This window comes from Eleutherodactylus coqui, chromosome 1 (genome assembly GCF_035609145.1).
Source record: "Eleutherodactylus coqui strain aEleCoq1 chromosome 1, aEleCoq1.hap1, whole genome shotgun sequence".
Classification (NCBI taxonomy): Eukaryota; Metazoa; Chordata; class Amphibia; order Anura; family Eleutherodactylidae; genus Eleutherodactylus; species Eleutherodactylus coqui.
The window spans coordinates 44,329,889-44,349,260 of NC_089837.1; the positions used below are offsets into that span (position 1 = coordinate 44,329,889).

The following is a 19,372-nucleotide window of genomic DNA, read 5'->3' on the forward strand; positions in this document are numbered from 1 at the left end:
CAGCAGTCGGTGCTCTGGCAGCTGAAACCGACGTTGCTGGGTCCTCCAGGTGGCAGCGTCCGTGGTGGACTTGCGGAAATGTGCGCAGACGCGGCCCACCTTGCCGAGCAGGTCAGACAAGTGGGGGTAGTTTTTCAGAAACCGCTGAACCACCAGATTGAAGATATGGGCCAGGCATGGCACATGTGTGAGGCTGCCGAGCTGCAGAGCCGCCACCAGGTTACGGCCGTTGTCACACACGACCATGCCCGGTTGGAGGCTCAGCGGCGAAAGCCAGAGGTCGGTCTGCTCTGTCAGACACTGCAGCAGCTCGGGGACCGTGTGCCTCTTGTCACCTAAGCTGATTAGTTTCAGCACGGCTTGCTGACGCTTGCCCACCGCTGTGCTGCCGCACGTTACCAACTGCTGGCGACGTGCTCACACTTGTTAATTGAGAGGAAGAGGTGGCGGAGGAGGAGGAGGGGGAGGGTTTGGAGGAGGTGGTATAAAACGCCGCAGATACCAGCACCGAGGTAGGACCCGCTATTCTGGGTGTGGGTAGGATGTGAGTGGTCCCAGGCTCTGACTCGGTCCCAGCCTTCACCAAGTTCACCCAATGTGCCATCAGGGAGATGTACTGGTGGGCAGGGCCACTATTTGTCTTTGTCCGTGGTTAAGTGGACCTTCCCAGTAACCGCATTGGTGAGGGCACGGTTTATGTTGCGGGAGACATGCTGGTGTAGGGCTGGGTCGGCACACCGGGAAAAAATAGTGGCGACTGGGGACCTAGTAACGCGGGACCGCCGCCGCCATCATGTTTTTGAAAGCCTTTGTTTCTACATGCCTGTACGGCAGCATATCCAGGCTGATTTAATTTGACAATGTGCACGTTTAAAGCTTGTGCATGCGGGTGGGTGGCGGCGTATTTGCACTTTCGCTCCAACGCTTGTGTTAGCAACAGCTGAATGCTGCGCTGAGATGGAGTGGAGGACGGTGGAGGTGAGGGTGTGGATGCAGGCTGGGAGGCGCTCATGCCTGTGTCCTGGGAGGGGGCTTGGATCTGTGTGGCATGTTGGGGCACAGGGGAAGAGGCAATGGTGTGGCCCCGGAGGCGGTGAATTGCCCTCGTCCCATCTTGTGGGGTGCTTGGCCATCATATGCCTGTGCATGCTGGTGGTGGTGAGGCTGGTAGTGGTGGCTCTTTGGCTGATCTTGGTGTGACACAGGTTGCACACCACTGTTTGTCGGTCGTCCGCGCTCTCACTAAATACATCCACACCTTTGAACACCTAGCCCTCTGCACGGAGGCATACCGCGAGGGTGTGCTTTGGGAAACAGTTGGGGGATTCTGGCCCTGCCTCTACCCCTGGCCACGCCACTGCCTCTTGCAACCTGTCCTGCTGCTGCACTTGCCTCCCCCTCTGAAGCCCTGTCATCAGTAGGCTTAGCAAACCAGGAGGGGTCAGTCACCTCATCGTCCAGCTGCTCTTCCTCCGAATCCTCTGTGCGCTCCTCTCTCAGACTTACTGCCCTTACTACTACCTCACTGACAGACAACTGTGTCTCATCATCCTCATCCATAAAAGCTCTTGAGACAGTTGCTGGAAGTCCTCAGCCTCATCACGCGGACTCTGGGAGCTTTCGAAAGGTTGGGCATCGGTCACGACAAACTTTTCAGGTGAGAGAGGAACCATTTTTTCCCAGTCATGGCAGGGACCCGAGAACAGTTCCTGGGAGTCTGCCTGCTCAGAATATGTCATTTTCATGGAGTGAGGAGGCTGGGAGGAAGGAGGAGCAGCCAGAGGATTCAGAGTTGCAGTCCCTAGGCCGGGAGTAGTGGACTGCGTAAAAGACTGCGTGGTCGATACATTGCTGGACGCGTTTTCTGCCATCCATGCCGGGACCTGCTCGCACTGCTCTGTTTGTAATAAAGGTCTACCATGTGGACTCGTAAATAGTGATATGAAACTTGACTGCCCAGAAACTTGCCTCTCTCCTAATCCCGCAGCAGCCGGCTGTGATTCACCTGGACCAGGAACTCAGCCTGTGCCCACACCCTCACTTGGACGTCCACTTCCTCGACCCTTACCCCTACTCCTTATCATGGCGGATTAAGAATAGAGCAGGGCCCAAACTAATTACCCCACTGTACAGCACTGACAACTGTGGCTTAATTCACCGCACACAGAGACTTGTAGATAGCGGAGGCTCTATGCTGTGACTTGAAAAAACTAACCCGCTGTCCTGCACTGATACCTAGGGGTAATTTACCACTCGCAGAGACTTGTAGATTATAGAGGCTGTGTGGAGTGGGAGAAGACTCTAAAGCCAGTGGATAGTGCTGGTAACTGCGGCTATCTCAACCCCACCAAGGAAAGGGTATGGTGAGATGCTCTGCACAGCGGCAGAGCTGAAATACTTTGCAGTGGCCCCGGTAATATTACAGTACTGTTTAGCGGTGAGACCTCTGTCTAATTCACTGCAGACATAGAATGGTATAACTAAAATTTCCTAGCCTACTGCAAAGTAGTTCAGAGTGCAGTTTCACAGTGAGAGCTGGTTGTACGGCACTGCAGGCTGAGAACGCAATTACTGAAAGGCTGGGAACAGGCCTAGATGCGTAATACAAAAATTGATGCACACTGCTCCCAGCCAGCCATGACTGTAATGCACACGGTCAGATGTAGCCCTAAGGACCATTGGGTTTCTTGTACAGAAGATCAGGAGGACTATATAACTTTCCCTATATAAGTAGCTGTGTCCCTACACTCTGTGTTATGCACTGCAGACACAGAACTGTATAGCTGAAATGGTCTGCACAGCCCGAGATGCTTAAAAAAAAAAAAAAATGGTGCACTACTGCTCCCAGCCAGCCACAACTTTCATGTACATTATGAAGAGTAGCCCTAAGAAGGACCGTTGGGGTTCTTGAAGACTGGATCCTACGCTAACACTATCCCTGTATAAGCAGCAGCACTTTCCATAACCTCGAGTAACGAGCATCTCGAGTACCCTAATACTCGAACGAGCATCAAGCTCGGATGAGTATGCTCGCTCATCTTTAGAAGCAACCTCTTCAATACTTTCAAATGAAAAACTGTGGCTGACTTTGGTCCTGTGTTACAAATCCTGGGTGCACAATGTCTCTCACAGCAGAGAAACTAATAAGCGTTATTTTCACCTATTGCACTGACTAAGCAGTGGATTGACCATCCTGGGCCCCTCCAGCATCTATAGCAGACCGCAAGCATAAAAAACAAAGACTGATAAATGCAGGTGTTTTAGTATTTTAGGCCCAAAACACATAAGGTGGCATGCCAGCGACAAGGCCACCGCTTAGTCAGTGCAGGTTGTACCCCTGTATGTGTGGCGCACATATCTATGGTGGTCGTCCTGGTATCAGTTCATATTGTGCAGGCTGGGTCTGTTGGCAGTCACCCCTCCCCCACCCTGGGTTGAGTTGAGTGGCTGCTCAATCAACCTGCACATAAACATTTTTGCTCCTCTATGTAACAATCTGGATTACTACATGTCTTCAGGTCAAATTGGCGTTTGAGCATTTCCTGTAGTACATATCTTGTATCTGGCCTCCTTTTCTGTGAGTTATGTCTTTGAATATTTTTTTTCTCACCTCTGTGATTTTATAGAGCTCTATACTCCAGCACCCTCCACAAGAGTTCTCATTAATGGGGTCCTGTTGAACACATTCAAGATAATGAATGGATCCCGTCAGAAATGTCCCTTTATCCCCACTTCTATTTATTCCTATAATGGAGCCCTTTGCTGAGACTATTGGGGAAAACCTCAATATAACAGGTATCCCATTATCACTCAGACAACACAAAATTTGCAGACAATGTAAATTTATCGATCACCCCCCTCAGCTCACTCCGAGTTATTTCCCAAATGATAGAAATGTTTAGTAACATAGCCTTTGACAAAATCCCAAATATTGGCCATAAACATTTCTAGCCGACTCAAATCAAAAAAGAACTTCCTTACTCATGGGAAGAACCAGCAGTCCCTTACCTCGGCATAGGACTATTTCCCCATTAGAGGATATACCAATTAAAAATCTCAGTATGCTACATGATACTCTCCAAACAGTACTAAACTCTTTTGCTGAGACAGAGCCCTCCTGGTTGGGAATGATTGTGCTATATAAAATGATGATTTTCCCCAAAATTTTTTACATTCTCCGTACCCTCCCCCTTCCTTACCCACAAAAAATTATAAAATTCCTACAAAAACATATGCTGTCCTTTTTATATCTGGGGAAATAAAAAGCCAGGAGTAGCTGCCTCCATCATGCACTGCTCAAGGGATATAGGCGGGCTAGGGCTACCGAACTTACAGGTCAATTTTCTATCAAGCTTAAAAAACAACTTAGATGTTGGTTTTTCCTAACTGACGGTATTAGCTGGCCACTGTTAGAGCAACACTTAACAAATGGCAAATCCATGAGAATCTTAGTATTAGTGGTGTCCTTGGCTTCCTCATTCACTTTTCCAGTGTGTTCAAGTATTGCAGAGCTGCAGTAGGTGGATCCAGGCCTTTACCTAAGCTCTAAGTCACGTTTTCCTAGGAAAAAAGTTCCTGTACCCATAGACGTCCTTAAGCTTTACTTTGACTGCCTATCATTGGGTAAGTGGAGAGAAAGAGGAGTGACGCTCCTCTCCAACCTCATGGAGAACATCAAAATGAAAACCTTTTTAAAGTCTGAGAGAGAAGTTCAATCTACCCAAGAACGAATTCTTTAAATACTAACAAATCAAAAATATTCTTACAAAATTTACATTGCTAGAGCTCCACCTTCCTACATATATTATAGCTTTATATTTGGCCTCCATCCCATCAAACTTGGCCTGAAATTTCTTTAAAAGACTTTTAATAAAGAAACGGAGGCTAAGGTAGAGTTTTAGGAAGGCCCACATCCTCAACTGGGAGCTCTAAATGCCTCGTATTCTATAGAGCAATGGTCCTGTGCATTTACATGGGCCCACAAATCTACGCTTTGCACTAGCCTAGTGGAAGTTCACAACAAAGTAATTACCAGATGGTACTACTCGCACTTTAGACCAGGGGTCCCCAACTCCAGTCCTCAGGGACCACCAACAGGTCATGTTTTCAGGATATCCTATGGTAAGAACACCTGTGGCAATGTCTGAGGCACCAACAATAATTACATCACCTGTGCAACACTGAGGAAATCCTGAAAACATGACCTGTTGGCGCTCCCTGAGGAGTTGGGGAACACTGCTTTAGACTATATCTACTCTCTTTTCAAACATTACTGCTGTATGTTGGAGATCATGCACGGGCCATCGTACTCTCCTCCTGCACGAATTTTAGAGCGTTAATGCAGTAGTGTGACCATCCATCAATCGGACATTGGCATGTTCTGCGGTCTCAGTATCTCTGGCGAGGACCCTTTTTAAAGAGCTGTAGATCCAAAGTCTACAGCCAGATGAAGTTGGTACTCAGGATACTGAGGTTGCGTAGAATCAGATTTTTGATCTAGGGGCTCGTGCCCACAGCTGTCCGTCGGTGACACTGAAGACCATTTTCTTCCATTTAGAGGAGAGTTTCTTCCATATTGATAAATGAATACCATAAGCATTCCTCCTGTTTGCTACTTTTGACATTAAACCAGATATAGGCTGTTTTATTGTAAGAACAATGAACTGGCTTCATAGCAGGAAAAAAAAACAAACTAAATTAATGACTCGAGATGAGCGAACGTGTTCTTAACGAGTACTTACGCACCCGGACACTGGCTTTTCCGAGGACTTCAGTGTTCGCGCGTAAAGATTCGGGGGGCGCCGGGGGGCGGGGAGAGGCGCGGCGGCGCGGGCGGCAGCAGCGGGGAACAGGGGGGAGCCCTCTCTCTCTCCCTCTCCCCCCCCCCCACTCCCCGCCGCACCCCCCCACGCTGCCACGGCGACCCCCGAACTTTTTTCGCCCGAGCACGGAATTCCTCGCAAAGTTCGGTGTTCGGGCGAAAAGGGGCGGGGCCGAACACGTTCGCTCATCTCTATTAATGACCCATATTGGTTAATGTACTAGTAATGTATAAGACCTGGTGGTCCATTGCTGCTTTACACTGAATGTCCACTTGATTAGAGCCCCCGGCCCTTACATGGTTCAAGTTTCCCTATATGAAAATTAGAGCCGTGACCCTGGAGTGCAGCATAAAATCACATGACTAGTTTTAAAATAATCAAATTGCAGCCAATTACAATGCCGGTGGTCCATCTAACATGTTCCTTAGCACAGATGGGATATAACAGACGACCGCTTCCAGCGTAGTTGCCATTTACGAGAAACAGAAAGATGAGACTCTAGTGGAAGCTGAGCAGTGGATAAACATCACCTGGTCGGAAGAACCCAGATTTCTGTTGCACCCTGCTGAGGGGAGGTCAGGATTTGTCACAAACCGCATGAAGCAATGACCCCTTTCTGTCTAGCGGCTACAGCTCAGGCTTGTGGAGGTGGAGTTATGGTGGTGGGGATGTTTTCTTGGCACACCCCGGGTCCTCTGATACTTGCGAATGGACGCCACAACAAAATTGCTGCGGTTCTAAAGGGAAAAGCAGACCTAACGTTCTACTTGATGGGGGACTCTAATAGAGTGACCATGTAGTGTATGTTCTAGGTGAAGTACTGGATCGTCTGGAAATTAACTTTAGTGTCAGGGCCAAAACCAACCATTTGGGAATTTACATTTATACAGGAGACTTGAATATAATCGTTTTATTCTGCTTAAAGATTCTAATGCAAGGTTGGAGCGGAGGCCGAGATGTTATGTGGTCAACCCAAGGGTAGACCATAATCCATGTAGTTTACACTTTAAAACTGCCTTTAGTCATCTACATATTGTCTTTCTTTTCCCCTCAGATCTACCAGAAAATCCCCGTGTCGGACCCCTCTGCTGGACGCACACAGAGCATTGTCTCCACCATCCAGAAGTTGTGTCTGTCCGACGGCCCCCTGGTGTTCCGGCACAGATTTTCTCCCATTTATCTGCCATGTGCTGTGCTGTTGGCTGTCCTCAGCTGGCAGTACCTGAGCAGATTCAAGGCCTTGGAGTAGGTGCACACGGGCTAGTGACCTGGGATAAGATGCTATCGCACATAAATATAGTAGTAGTTGGTGTGTTACCCACCCCCCACCTTGTCTTGCAGGATTATGGAAAAGGATATTTTGGTTGCGGAGTCGGTGAGAGTGACAGCTCCCTGCTATCAGCTACTGGAGGTAGCAGGCAGCTTGGAGCTGTCACCGGGGGGCACCGGATCACCACTAGATGTTGGCAATCGCGCAAAAGTTTCAAACATTTAGTTTAAAGGGGTTGTCCCGCGCTGAAACGGGGTTTTTTTTTTTTTTAACCCCCCCCCCGTTCGGCGCGAGACAACCCCGCTGCAGGGGTTAAAAAAACAACCCGCACAGCGCTTACCTGAATCCTGGCGGTCCGGCGTCTTCATACTCACCTGCTGAAGATGGCCGCCGGGATCCTCTGTCTCCATGGACCGCAGGGCTTCTGTGCGGTCCATTGCCGATTCCAGCCTCCTGATTGGCTGGAATCGGCACGTGACGGGGCGGAGCTACACGGAGCTACACGGAGCCCCATTCAGAAAAGAAGAAGACCCGGACTGCGCAAGCGCGGCTAATTTGGCCATCGGAGGGCGAAAATTAGTCGGCACCATGGAGACGAGGACGCCAGCAACGGAGCAGGTAAGTATAAAACTTTTTATAACTTCTGTATGGCTCATAATTAATGCACAATGTACATTACAAAGTGCATTATTATGGCCATGCAGAAGTGTATAGACCCACTTGCTGCCTCGGGACATCCCCTTTAATCTCTCCTCACAGATCGCATCTGTGACGGGAGATGAAACTACTTAAGACCTCTGCAATGTCCCCTGACAATCTCTTCCTGCATGGACCTGTCCCCGGCTTCAGTGCATGCGCCTGTGAAATGGCGGACGCATGCACAGAAGCTGGGGAGGGCAAAATGTCCCCAGGGAATGCTCACTGTCCTGTAGTTCCAGAAGCAGCTTGTTGAGTGCCTTCTGTTGGAGACCGCCACACCTCAGCAAGCTTACGAGTCTGATACCCCCTCAAGTGTCTGGTTTGCAGCAAGCATGGGTGGAGGAGTGATAACTGGTGTTATTTCCCCCCTGTGCCCATCCAAACCTGATCTCTGTAATTACCGCTGTTTTAAGACCAAACCACACAGTTTTTTTTAATATTATTACTTTTATCTAAAATTTAGGGAATACCAAAAATGGGTGAGGAGGGATTCTTTTTAGGGAGTCAATTTATCATTCTGACACCTACAAGCCTTTGCAATCTAGGCTTCAAGTAGGAAAACTAAATGCTCCTCAAAATTTTAGAAATGAATGTTACATTTTTATGTCTCCTAAATGGTTAAAAAGCCTGAAGTTTTTCAAGTGTGCTTCCAGAATAAAGTAAACACATGGAAATATATCTCATCAAAAATTTGTAAAGTATGTTTGCACATAGTTGAGATGTTTCAATTGAAATCCTTTTAAATGGGGTCATACATGAGTGATTACATATATATATATATATATATAATTTTTTTTCCTTTCCCCGGATTGCATCGCACCTCGATGTGGGAAAAATACCGTGGCATGTCCTATCTTTGGGTGTGCCCTCGCATTGCCCATTGTTTTCAATGGGGCTGGCAAAGCATCACAATTAGAGATGAGCGAACGTACTCGGATAAGCACTACTCGTCCGAGTAATGTGCTTTATCCGAGTACCTCCCCGCTCGTCCTGAAAGATTCGGGACGCGCTGCGGAGCGGGGAGCTGCAGGGGAGAGCGGGGAGGAACGGAGGGGAGATCTTTCTCTCCTTCTCTCCCGCCCGCTCTGCCCCGCTCCCCGCTGCGACTCACCTGTCAGCAACTGAGCGCCCTGAATCTTTCAGGACGAGCGGCGAGATACTCAGATAAAGCACATTACTCGGACGAGTAGTGCTTATCCGAGTACGTTCGCTCATCTCTAATCACAATGCGTGCTAAGTAGAGATGAGCGAGCACCAAAATGCTCGGGTGCTCGTTGCTCGAGTCGAACTTTCCGCGATGCTTGCGGCTTCATTTCGAGTAATGAACCCCATTGAAGTCAATGGGCGACTCAAGCATTTTTGTATATCGCCGATGCTCTGTAAGGTTTTCATTGGTGAAAATCTGCAAAACCCAAGAAAGTGATGGAAACGACACAGAAACGGATAGGGCAGGCGAGGGGCAACATGCTGGGCTGCATTTCAGGTTCCCAGGTCCCACTATTAAGCCACAATAGCGGCAAGAGTGGGCCCCCCCCCCCAACAATTTTTACTTTGGACAAACCCTCATTAGTAAGCCACACCTTAGCTAAGCACCACTCTACCTCCAACCAAGCACTGCCTGCGGGACACACCGCTGCCTCTTCTCCTGGGTTACATGCTGCCCAACCCCCCCCCCCCCCCCCCCGCACGACCCAGTGTCCACAGCGCACACCGACGTGTCCCTGCGCAGCCTTCAGCTGCCCTCATGCCACACGCTGGCCTCATAGCCACACCACCCTCATGTCTATTTATAAGTGCGTCTGCCATGAGGAGGAACCGGAGGCACACACTGCAGAGGGTTGGCAGGGCCAGGCAGCGACCCTCTTTAAAAGGGGCGGGGCGATAGCCCACAATGCTGTACAGAAGCAATGAGACATCGAATCCTGTGCCACCTCCGTCAGGAGCTGCAAACGTGGGCATAGCAATGGGGAATCCATGTGCCACACAGTATTCATTCTGTCAAGGTGTCGCATAGCTCAATCCACACTGCAAGGGGCAAGTCGTCAGCGCTCTGCCCTCTACCCAAGTCAGTGTCTTTGTGCCAGACAGGTCAAACACCGCGATGGGAACTAAGTTTGCACCAACAGCATAGATGGGTACTAGGAAACCCAAGACATGAACAAAAAATTGATCTGAGCGGCCAAACATGGCAGACTTGCACCGCGCCCACGACATAGGCCTCGGCCCACAGCTTCAGCAATCCTAGGCAGGAAGCGGACTGTCACTGCACCCAGGACATAGGCCTCTGCACAAACCCTCAGCAATCGCGGGCCTACAGTGGACTCCAATGCTAGCGTAGCTGTGCACGTCTCATTAGCGCTGTATTGCTCCTGTAGTTTGTCCCAATGCAGTGCCCCGGATAGTAGAGCTAACGTCAGATTAAATACAGGTGGGCTTCGGCCCACACTGCATGCCCCAGTCTGACCGGGTTTTTTTATAAATAGTCACAGGCAGGTACAACTCCGCAATGGGAATTCCGTGTGCACCCACAGCATGGGTGGCTCCCTGGAACCCACCGGCGGTACATAAATATATCCCATTGCAGTGCCCTGGACAGCAGAGCTAACGACAGATTAAAGGCAGGTGGGCTTCAGCCCACACTGCATGCCCCAGTCAGACGGGGGTTCTTTATAAGTAAACAGAGGCAGGTACAACTCCGTGTGGACCAACAGCATGGGTGGGTCCCAGGAAGCCATCGGTGGTACATAAATCCCATTGCATTGCCCAGCACGGCTGAGGTAACGTCAGATTAAATACAGGTGGGCTTCGGCCCACAGTGCATGCCCCAGTCTGACCGGGTTTTTTTATAAATAGTCACAGGCAGGTACAACTCCGCAATGGGAATTCCGTGTGCACCCACAGGATGGGTGGCTCTCTGGAACCCACCGGCGGTACATAAATATATCCCATTGCAGTGCCCTGGACAGCAGAGCTAACGACATTAAATGCAGGTGGGCTTCAGCCCACACTGCATGCCCCAGTCAGACTGGGGTTCTTTATAAGTAGACACAGGCACATACAACTCTGTGTGGACCAACAGCATGGGTGGGTCCCAGGAAGCCATCGGCGGTACATAAATCCCATTGCATTGCCCAGCACGGCTGAGGTAACGTCAGATTAAATGCAGGTGGGCTTCGGCCCACACTGCATGCCCCAGCCTGACCGGGGTTTTTAATACATAGACACAGGCAGGTACAAATCCCCTATGTGAAGTCCCTGTGGACCCACAGCATGGGTGGCTCCCTGGAACCCACCGGCGGTACATAAATATATCCCATTGCAGTGCCCTGGACAGCAGAGCTGACGACAGATTAAATGCAGGTGGGCTTCGGCCAAGTATGTTTTCATTGTTGGAAGAGGAGGACGGGGAAGTTTTTGAGGCAGTACGTGTCCTGTCCCCGTGTCCATGGTCATTGCACCTTCCCAGTGACTGCATCACTGAAAAGTTGTCGAGCCTGTGGAACCTAGTAGCGCGGCCTTGCCACCATCATGTCTTTGGGAAGCCTCCGTTTCCACTACCCTGTAACATTGCAGTGGCAGCAGTATAGGCAGAGCTGAGAATTAGTAACATTTCAGCGGTAAGACTATGCACAAACCCCTGTAACAGTTCATTGGCAGCAGTGAGGACAGACCCCACTAACATTTAATTTGCAGCAGTATACACAGACCCCAGTAACATTTCAGTAGTATCAGTATAGACAGACCCCAGTAACATTTCAGTAGTAGCAGTATAGACAGACCCCAGTAACAGTTCAGTAGTATAAGTCTAGACAGACCCCAGTAACATTTCAGTTCCAGCTGTATTGACAGACCCCAGTAACATTTCAGTAGTATCAGTTGCGACATGCCCCAGTCACATTTCAGTTCCAGCAGTGCAGACAGACCCCAGTAACAGTGACGTTGAAGCAGTATGGGCAAAGCAGCAGATTCACATTTCCCTGGCAGCAGTGTAGGAAGAGCACAGCATTTTTAACTCTTCAGTAGTAGCAGTATAGTCAGACCCCAGTAACACTTATGTAGAAGCAGTATGGGCAAAGCAGCAGATAAACATTTCCCTGGCAGCAGTGTAGGGAGAGCACAGCATTTTTAACTCTTCAGTAGTAGCAGTATAGTCAGACCCCAGTAACACTTACGTAGAAGCAGTATGGGCAAAGCAGCAGATAAACATTTCCCTGGCAGCAGTGTAGGGAGAGCACAGCATTTGTAACATTTCAGTAGGAGCAGTATAGTCAGACCCCAGTAACAGTAACGTAGAAGCAGTATGGGCAAAGCAGCAGATTCACATTTCCCTGGCAGCAGTGTAGGGAGAGCACAGCATTTGTAACATTTCAGTAGGAGCAGTATAGACAGGCCCCAGTAACATTAACGTGGAAGCAGTATGGGCAGAGCCCACTATTAGTTACATTTCAGTTATAGCAGTATAGACCTGCCCCAGTAACATTTCCGTTGAAGCATTATGGGCAGAGCCCAGTATTAGTAAAATTACAGTAGTAACAGTATACACCAACCAAGGTAACATTTCAGGAGCAGAAGTATCGGCAGACCGAAGTAACATTTCTGTTGCTGAAGTATAGTCAGACCCCTGTAGCATTACTGTGGCAGAAGTATAGGTAGGCAGAACAGAGTTACATTTCTGTAGCAAAAGTATAGGCCAATCCCAGACACAGTGGTGTACCATGAGCACAGGCGAAGCCCATAAAAATTACTTGGATTACATTGTAGGCGAGGGCCCGAAAAATTGGTGTACCGACAGTACAAATGTACCCCAGAAAAATTGCTCATGGCCAACCCAGAGGGCAGGTGAAACCCATTAATCGCTTAGCGTACTGTGGCTTAATTTTTAACTAGGCCTGGAGGCAGCCCAGTCTAAAAAACAATTGGTTCAGGTGGAAGTTTTAATGCTTTAATGAGAATTGAAATAGATAAATATTATTTAGAAAAGTTATATGAGCCTTTAGGCCCACAGAAAAATTGCCCGTTCGCGGTGATTACAAGAGGTTTCAGGAGGAGGAGCCGGAGGATGAATATCATACACAGATTGACAAAGGTCTTTAGGTAGCGCTGCTGTCCGCTGGTGCAGAAGAGAAGTCTGGGGAAATCCAGGCTTTGTTCATCTTTGAGTGGAAGCCTGTCGGCGCTGTCAGTTGACAGGCGGGTACGCTTGTCCGTGATGATTCCCCCAGCAGCACTAAACACCCTCTCTGACAAGACGCTAGCCGCAGGGCACGCCAACACCTCCAGGGCATACAGCGCGAGTTCGGGCCACGTGTCCAGCTTTGACACCCAGTAGTTGTACAGAGCAAAGGCGTCACGGAGGACGGTCGTGCGATCGGCTACGTATTCCCTCACCATCCTTTTACAGTGCTCCCTCCAACTCATCCTGGACTGGGGAGGTGTGAGACAGTCTTGCTGAGGAGCCATAAAGCTGGCAAAGGCCTTGGAGAGTGTTCCCCTGCCTGGGCTGAACATGCTGCCTGATCTCCGCGCCTCCCCTTCTACTTCGGAACTGCGCCTTCTGCCACTAGCGCTGTCAGATGGGAAGTTTACCACAGGGCCCTGGAGGACAAACTGATGGTATTGCATCACTCTCGAACCCGTTTCCTCTTCGGGAATGAGAGTGGAAAGGTTCTCCTTATACCGTGGGTCAAGCAGTGTGTACAGCCAGTAATCCGTAGTAGCCAGAATGCGTCTAACACGAGGGTCATGAAAAAGGCATGCTAATATAAAGTCAGCCATGTGTGCCAGGGTACCTGTACGCAATATATGGCTGTCCTCACTAGGAAGATCACTTTGAGTATCCTCCTCCTCAGGCCATACACGCTGAATAGATGATAGGCAAGCAGCATGGGTACCCTCTGCAGTGGGCCCAGCTGTCTCTTCCTCCTCAGGCTCCTCCCCCTCCTCCTCCTCCTCCACGCGCTGAGATATAGACATGAGAGTGCTCTGACTATCCAGCAACATACTGTCTTCCCCCGCCTCCATTTCCGCCCGCAAAGCATCAGCCTTTATGCTTTGCCGGGAATTTCTCAACAGGCATAGCAGGGGAATGGTGACGCTAATGATTGCAGCATTGCCGCTCACCATCAGGGTGGACTCCTCAAAGTTTCCAAGGACCTGGCAGATGTCTGCCATCCAGGCCCACTCCTCTTTAAAGAATTGAGGGGGCTGACTCCCACTTCGCCGCCCATGTTGGAGTTGGTATTCCACTATAGCTCTACGCTGCTCATACAGCCGGGACAACATGTGAAGCGTAGAGTTCCACCATGTGGGACTTGCGGAAATGTGCGCTGACCCGGCGCACCTTGCCGAGGAGGTCTGACAAGTGTGGGTAGTTTTTCAGAAACCGCTGAACCACTAAATTAAAGACGTGGGCCAGGCATGGCACGTGCGTGAGGCTGCCAAGCTGCAGAGCCGCCACCAGGTTACGGCTATTGTCACACACGACCATGCCCGGTTGGAGGCTCAGCGGTGAAAGCCAGCGGTCGGTTTGCTCTGTCAGACCATGCAACAGTTCGTGGGCCGTGTGCCTCTTCTCTCCTAAGCTGATTAGTTTCAGCATGGCCTGCTGACGCTTGCCCACCGCTGTGCTGCCACGCCGCGCTACACCGACTGCTGGCGACGTGCTGCTGCTGACAAGTCTTGATTGCGAGGTAGAGGTTGCGTTGGAGGAGGAGGAGGAGGAAGGTTTAGTGGAGGTGGCATACACCGCCGCAGATACTAGCACCGATCTGGGGCCCGCAATTCTGGGGGTGGGTAGTACATGAGCGGTCCCAGGCTCTGACTCGGTCCCAGCCTCAACTAAATTCACCCAATGTGCCGTCAGGGAGATATAGTGGCCCTGCCCGCCTGTGCTTATCCACGTGTCCGTTGTTAAGTGGACCTTGCCAGTAACCGAGTTGGTGAGGGCGCGTACGATGTTGCGTGAGACGTGGTCGTGCAGGGCTGGGACGGCACACCGTGAAAAATAGTGGCGACTGGGGACAGAGTAGCGCGGGGCTGCCGCCGCCGCCGCCATCATGTTTTTGAATGCCTCAGTTTCCACCAGCCTATAGGGGAGCATCTCCAGGCTAATCAATTTGGCTATGTGGGCATTTAAAGCTTGAGCGTGCGGGTGTGTGGTGGTGTATTTGCGCTTTCGCTTCAACGATTCTCTTAGCGACAGCTGGACACTGCACTGAGAGACATTGCTGGATGGAGCCGAGGACGTCCAGCGTCTTTTCCTCCGAATCCTCTGTGCGCTCCTCCCTCGGACTTACTGCCCTTACTACTACCTCACTGATAGACAGCTGTGTCTCATCGTCATCGTCCTCCTCACCCACTGAAAGCTCTTGAGACAGTTGCCGGAAGTCCCCAGCCTCATCCCCCGGACCCCGGGAACTTTCCAAAGGTTGGGCATCGGTCATGACAAGCTCCTCCGGTGGGAGAGGAACCATTGCTGCCCAATCTGGGCAGGGGCCCGAGAACAGTTCCTGGGATTCTGCCTGCTCCTCAGAATGTGTCATTTTCATGGAGTGAGGAGGCTGGGAGGAAGGAGGAGTAGCAGCCAGAGGATTCAGAGTTGCAGCAGTGGACGGCGTAAAAGACTGGGTGGTCGATAGATTGCTGGATGCACTTTCTGCCATCCACGACAGGACCTGCTCACACTGCTCATTTTTTAATAAAGGTCTACCACGTGGACCCAAAAATTGCGATATGAAGCTGGGGACCCCAGAAACTGTCCTCTTTCCTACTCCCGCAGCAGCTGGCTGCGATTCACCTGGACCAGGAACTCGTCCTATGCCCACACCCTCACTTGGCACTCCGCGTCGTCGACCGCGACCGCGTCCATGTCCTCTGCCCCTACCCCTACCCCTCAGCATGCTGGATTAAGAATCGAGCAGAGACAGAGCGGTGTAAAAATGTTTGTGAATTATTGCCGCGCAGTTGGTGGCTGGAAGCGGTAATATAACGCTAAATGAAGCCAGAGATAAATTATAAGGAAGGCTGCACGCAGGCTAGGCTGTGAACTATGCAGTTTGGATGGACGTGAAGTCCCACAGGCCACGCAAGCCCAGGCACTGGGTAACCGTATGCCGTAAAAAGGAGATTTTTTAAAAATCTCCTTATTTTACTCTGCAATGCAGCTTGAGGCTAGGCAGTGTGTATTGCACTTTCAATCTATGGGCGTCGGGCAGACCGTGAGACAGTACACGTATAACACAGAGCTTTGTAGAAAATGTGTGGTTTCTTGGTGTACAGAGGCAGAATGCAGTGAGGCTACGCGAAGTGCGGACACAAAAATATTTCTAAATGAAGGCTGCACGCAGGCTAGGCTGTGCAATGCAGAGGTACTACAACTCCAAGCAACCATGGAGTTCAATGCACACGGTCGCAGGTTGCCCTAAGAAGAACCGTTGGGGTACTTTTAGACAGGATTCTACACTACCATTGTCCCTGCCTGACCAATAGTGCCCCTATACTGAAGTACAGACTGCAGCCTGAGAACGCTACAGCCTGCACGCCCGATATACATTAAAAAAAAATTGGTGCAAACTGCAAAAGTGATCACAGCACCCACTACAGGTACTACAACTCCCAGCAACCACGGAGTTCAATGTACACGGTCACAGGTTGCCCTAAAAAGAACCGTTGGGGTACTTGTAGACAGGATTCTACACTACCACTGTCCCCGCCTGACCAATAGTGCCCCTATACTGAAGTACAGGCTGCAGCCTGAGAACGCTACAGCCTGCACTCCCGATATACATAAAAAAAAAATTGTGCAAAACTGCTCACAGCAGCCACAACAGTAATGCACTAGGTGAGCTGTGGCCCTAAGAAGGGCCGTTGTGGTTCTTGAAGACACTAACACTGTCCCTATAGCAGCAGCAACAGCATCAGCAGCACTGTCCCTCATCTCTCTTAGTGTGTGTCTGTAGCGAGCCGCGGGCGGAGCAGATTTAAATACTCAGGGGTCACTTGATCTCGCCAGCCACTCACTGCAGGGGGGTGGGATAGGGCTGGAACGTCACAGGAGGAAGTTGTAATGCCTTCCCTGTCTTTCTATTGGCCAGAAAAGGGCGCAAATTTCTCAGGGAAGGAAATGTAATGGAGTCAAGTGCCACGTGGTGTTAGTTTCGAGTAACGAGCATCTCGAACACCCTAATACTCGAACGAACATCAAGCTTGGACGAGTGCGCTCGCTCATCTCTAGTGATTAACATTCTAAATGAAAACCAAATTCAGGTTCTAACTAGAGATGAGCGAGCACCCAAATGCTCGGGTCCGCGTTATTAGAGTCGAGCTTTTCGTAAAATTCGACAGCTCTACTCAAGTAACGAACCTCATTGACTACAATGGGAGAGTCGAGCATTTTTGTAAGTCACTCTCTCCTTCCTGCCAGACAAAAAATTTGTCAATGGTGCGCGCTGCGTCGCGGCCCAAACAGACACGTCACTGTGGGGAGGAGCCAAAAGCTGGGGCAGGGGGTCGAACACAATTTGATGCTCGTTTGAATAATAAGAACCATCGAGTACGCTAATGCTTGAGCGAACATACTCTGCCCAGCTTGATGCTCGTTCAACTATAGCTTGAAGCAAGGGACTCAAATTTTGCTCCCTTGTGTCATGAGTCTTTTCCAGGTATTAAGGGACGTGAACAAATTCATAAGAAATCTTACCACTAAAAAACATTTTTTGAAGTCTAGCAATCCAGTGGGGATGTCCAATCCAATAGCCTCTCCTTTCCTCACAATGATACCACACTCTTATAGCCCTCCGGGTCAGGAATATTTCCCAGTTGATATTTCAGCCAAAGAACAGCTTTGCCTAAGTATGCTGAACAGTCTTAACAGTGGAGGCAGAGCAGCACAAGGAACTGAACAACACCTTCCATCTCACCGAAATCACCAATCCTAATTTCTACCCCTTACAGACCAGAGCTAATGGGATGGACCAATTTCAAGTACAGGTGGAGAGGAGCTAGCAAACTTGAGGAAAAAAAACAAAACAAATAGAACTTATTGTATGCAGAAAGGAATGCCCTTGAGGAACTGTAATGTCCAGCAGCGACCAAGACACAAGGCCCATGCTGAGGAGCCAGTTGGGTAAAGATGGCACTTGTCGCGGTAGCTCTACCAGACACCTCCCGAAGGGGCGCATGCACCTTGGCCAAGGCACTGCTGGTGCTCTTCCAGGCAACGCTGGGACAGCGGTTCTCTCTATATTTGTAATGGACAAAAGACGTTGTCACTAGAGATGAGCGAACGTACTCGTCCGAGCTTGATACTCGTTCGAGTATTAGCGTGTTCGAGATGCTTGTTACTCGTAACGAGTACCACGCAATGTTCGGGTTACTTTCACTTTCATCTCTGAGACGTTAGCGCGCTTTTCTGGCCAATTGAAAGACAGGGAAGGCATTACAACTTCCCCCTGCGACGTTCAAGCCCTATACCACCCCCCTGCTGTGAGTGGCTGGCGAGATCAGGTGTCACCCGAGTATAAAAATCGGCCCCTCCCGCGGCTCGCCTCAGATGCGTTGTGACATAGCTGAGGGACAGTGCTATCGTGTTGGAGCTGCTGTAGGGAGAGTGTTAGGAGTTAGTGTAGGCTTCAAGAACCCCAATGGTCCTTCTTAGGGCCACATCTAACCGTGTGCAGTACTGTGGAGGCTGCTTTTTGCAGTGTTGCACATTTTTTTTTTTTGGTATATCGGCCATGCAGAACATTGCGCCCTGCAGTAATACTACAGGGACAGAAGTGGTGGTTAGGCAGGGAGAGTGTTAGGAGTGATTGTAGGCTTCAAGAACCCCAACGGTCCTTCTTAGGGCCACATCTAACCGTGTGCAGTACTGTGGAGGCTGCTTTTTGCAGTGTTGCACATTTTTTATTTTTTGGTATATCAGCCGTGCAGAGCATTGCGCCCTGCAGTAATACTCCAGGGATAGAATTGTGTAGGCAGGGCCAGAAGACATATATTATTGATTGAATATACGCAGTTGGCCTTTTCCAAAAAATATTGGGCAAAAAATCTATTTGGCCTGCCTGTCACTGTGCTCAGTGTTCTGGGTCCGTGTGTGCTGGGGGTAGTAGTTCTACAAATAAATACGCAGGCAGCTAAGTGTTACAGCAGGCGTGCGCCAAATTATTTCCAGGCTCTGAAATCACCGCTCGGTTGCAGTTAATAACAGTGCAACACTCTGCAGTTCTGTGAAATACTCCAGGGACAGAAGACATATATTATTCCTTGAATATACGCAGTGGTCCTTTTCTAAAAAATATTGGGCAAAAAATCTATTTGGCCTGCCTCTCACTGTGCTCAGTGTTCTGTGTCCGTGTGTGCTGGGTGTAGTAGTTCTACAAATAAATACGCAGCCAGCTAAGTGTTACAGCAGGCGTGCGCCAAATTATTTCCTGGCGTTCCGTAAACGAAGTCAGCCTCCAAGCACAGGCCAATAAGCGGCACATTTAATTACAGCGTTCTGTTTCTGCACTACTGCTAATACAGCATGCTGAGGGGTAGGGGTAGGCCTATAGGACGTGGACGCGGGCGAGGACGCGGAGGC

General features: G+C 49.9%; 2 protein-coding genes across 3 annotated transcripts in view; one reads left to right on the top strand and one right to left on the bottom strand.

Moving 5' to 3' along the window:
* The window catches only part of LOC136620328 (squalene synthase-like), a 179,203-nt gene extending 171,887 nt beyond the window's left edge, over positions 1–7,316 (top strand). For all 3 annotated transcript variants that reach the window (XM_066595029.1, XM_066595045.1, XM_066595038.1), the window contains one exon: positions 6,877–7,316. In XM_066595029.1, the coding sequence (XP_066451126.1) occupies positions 6,877–7,071 (195 nt within the window). In that variant the 3' untranslated portion in view covers positions 7,072–7,316. The remainder of the gene's footprint in view (positions 1–6,876) is intronic.
* Positions 1–19,372, bottom strand: part of LOC136620342 (squalene synthase-like) — a 194,461-nt gene that overhangs the window by 117,643 nt on the left and 57,446 nt on the right.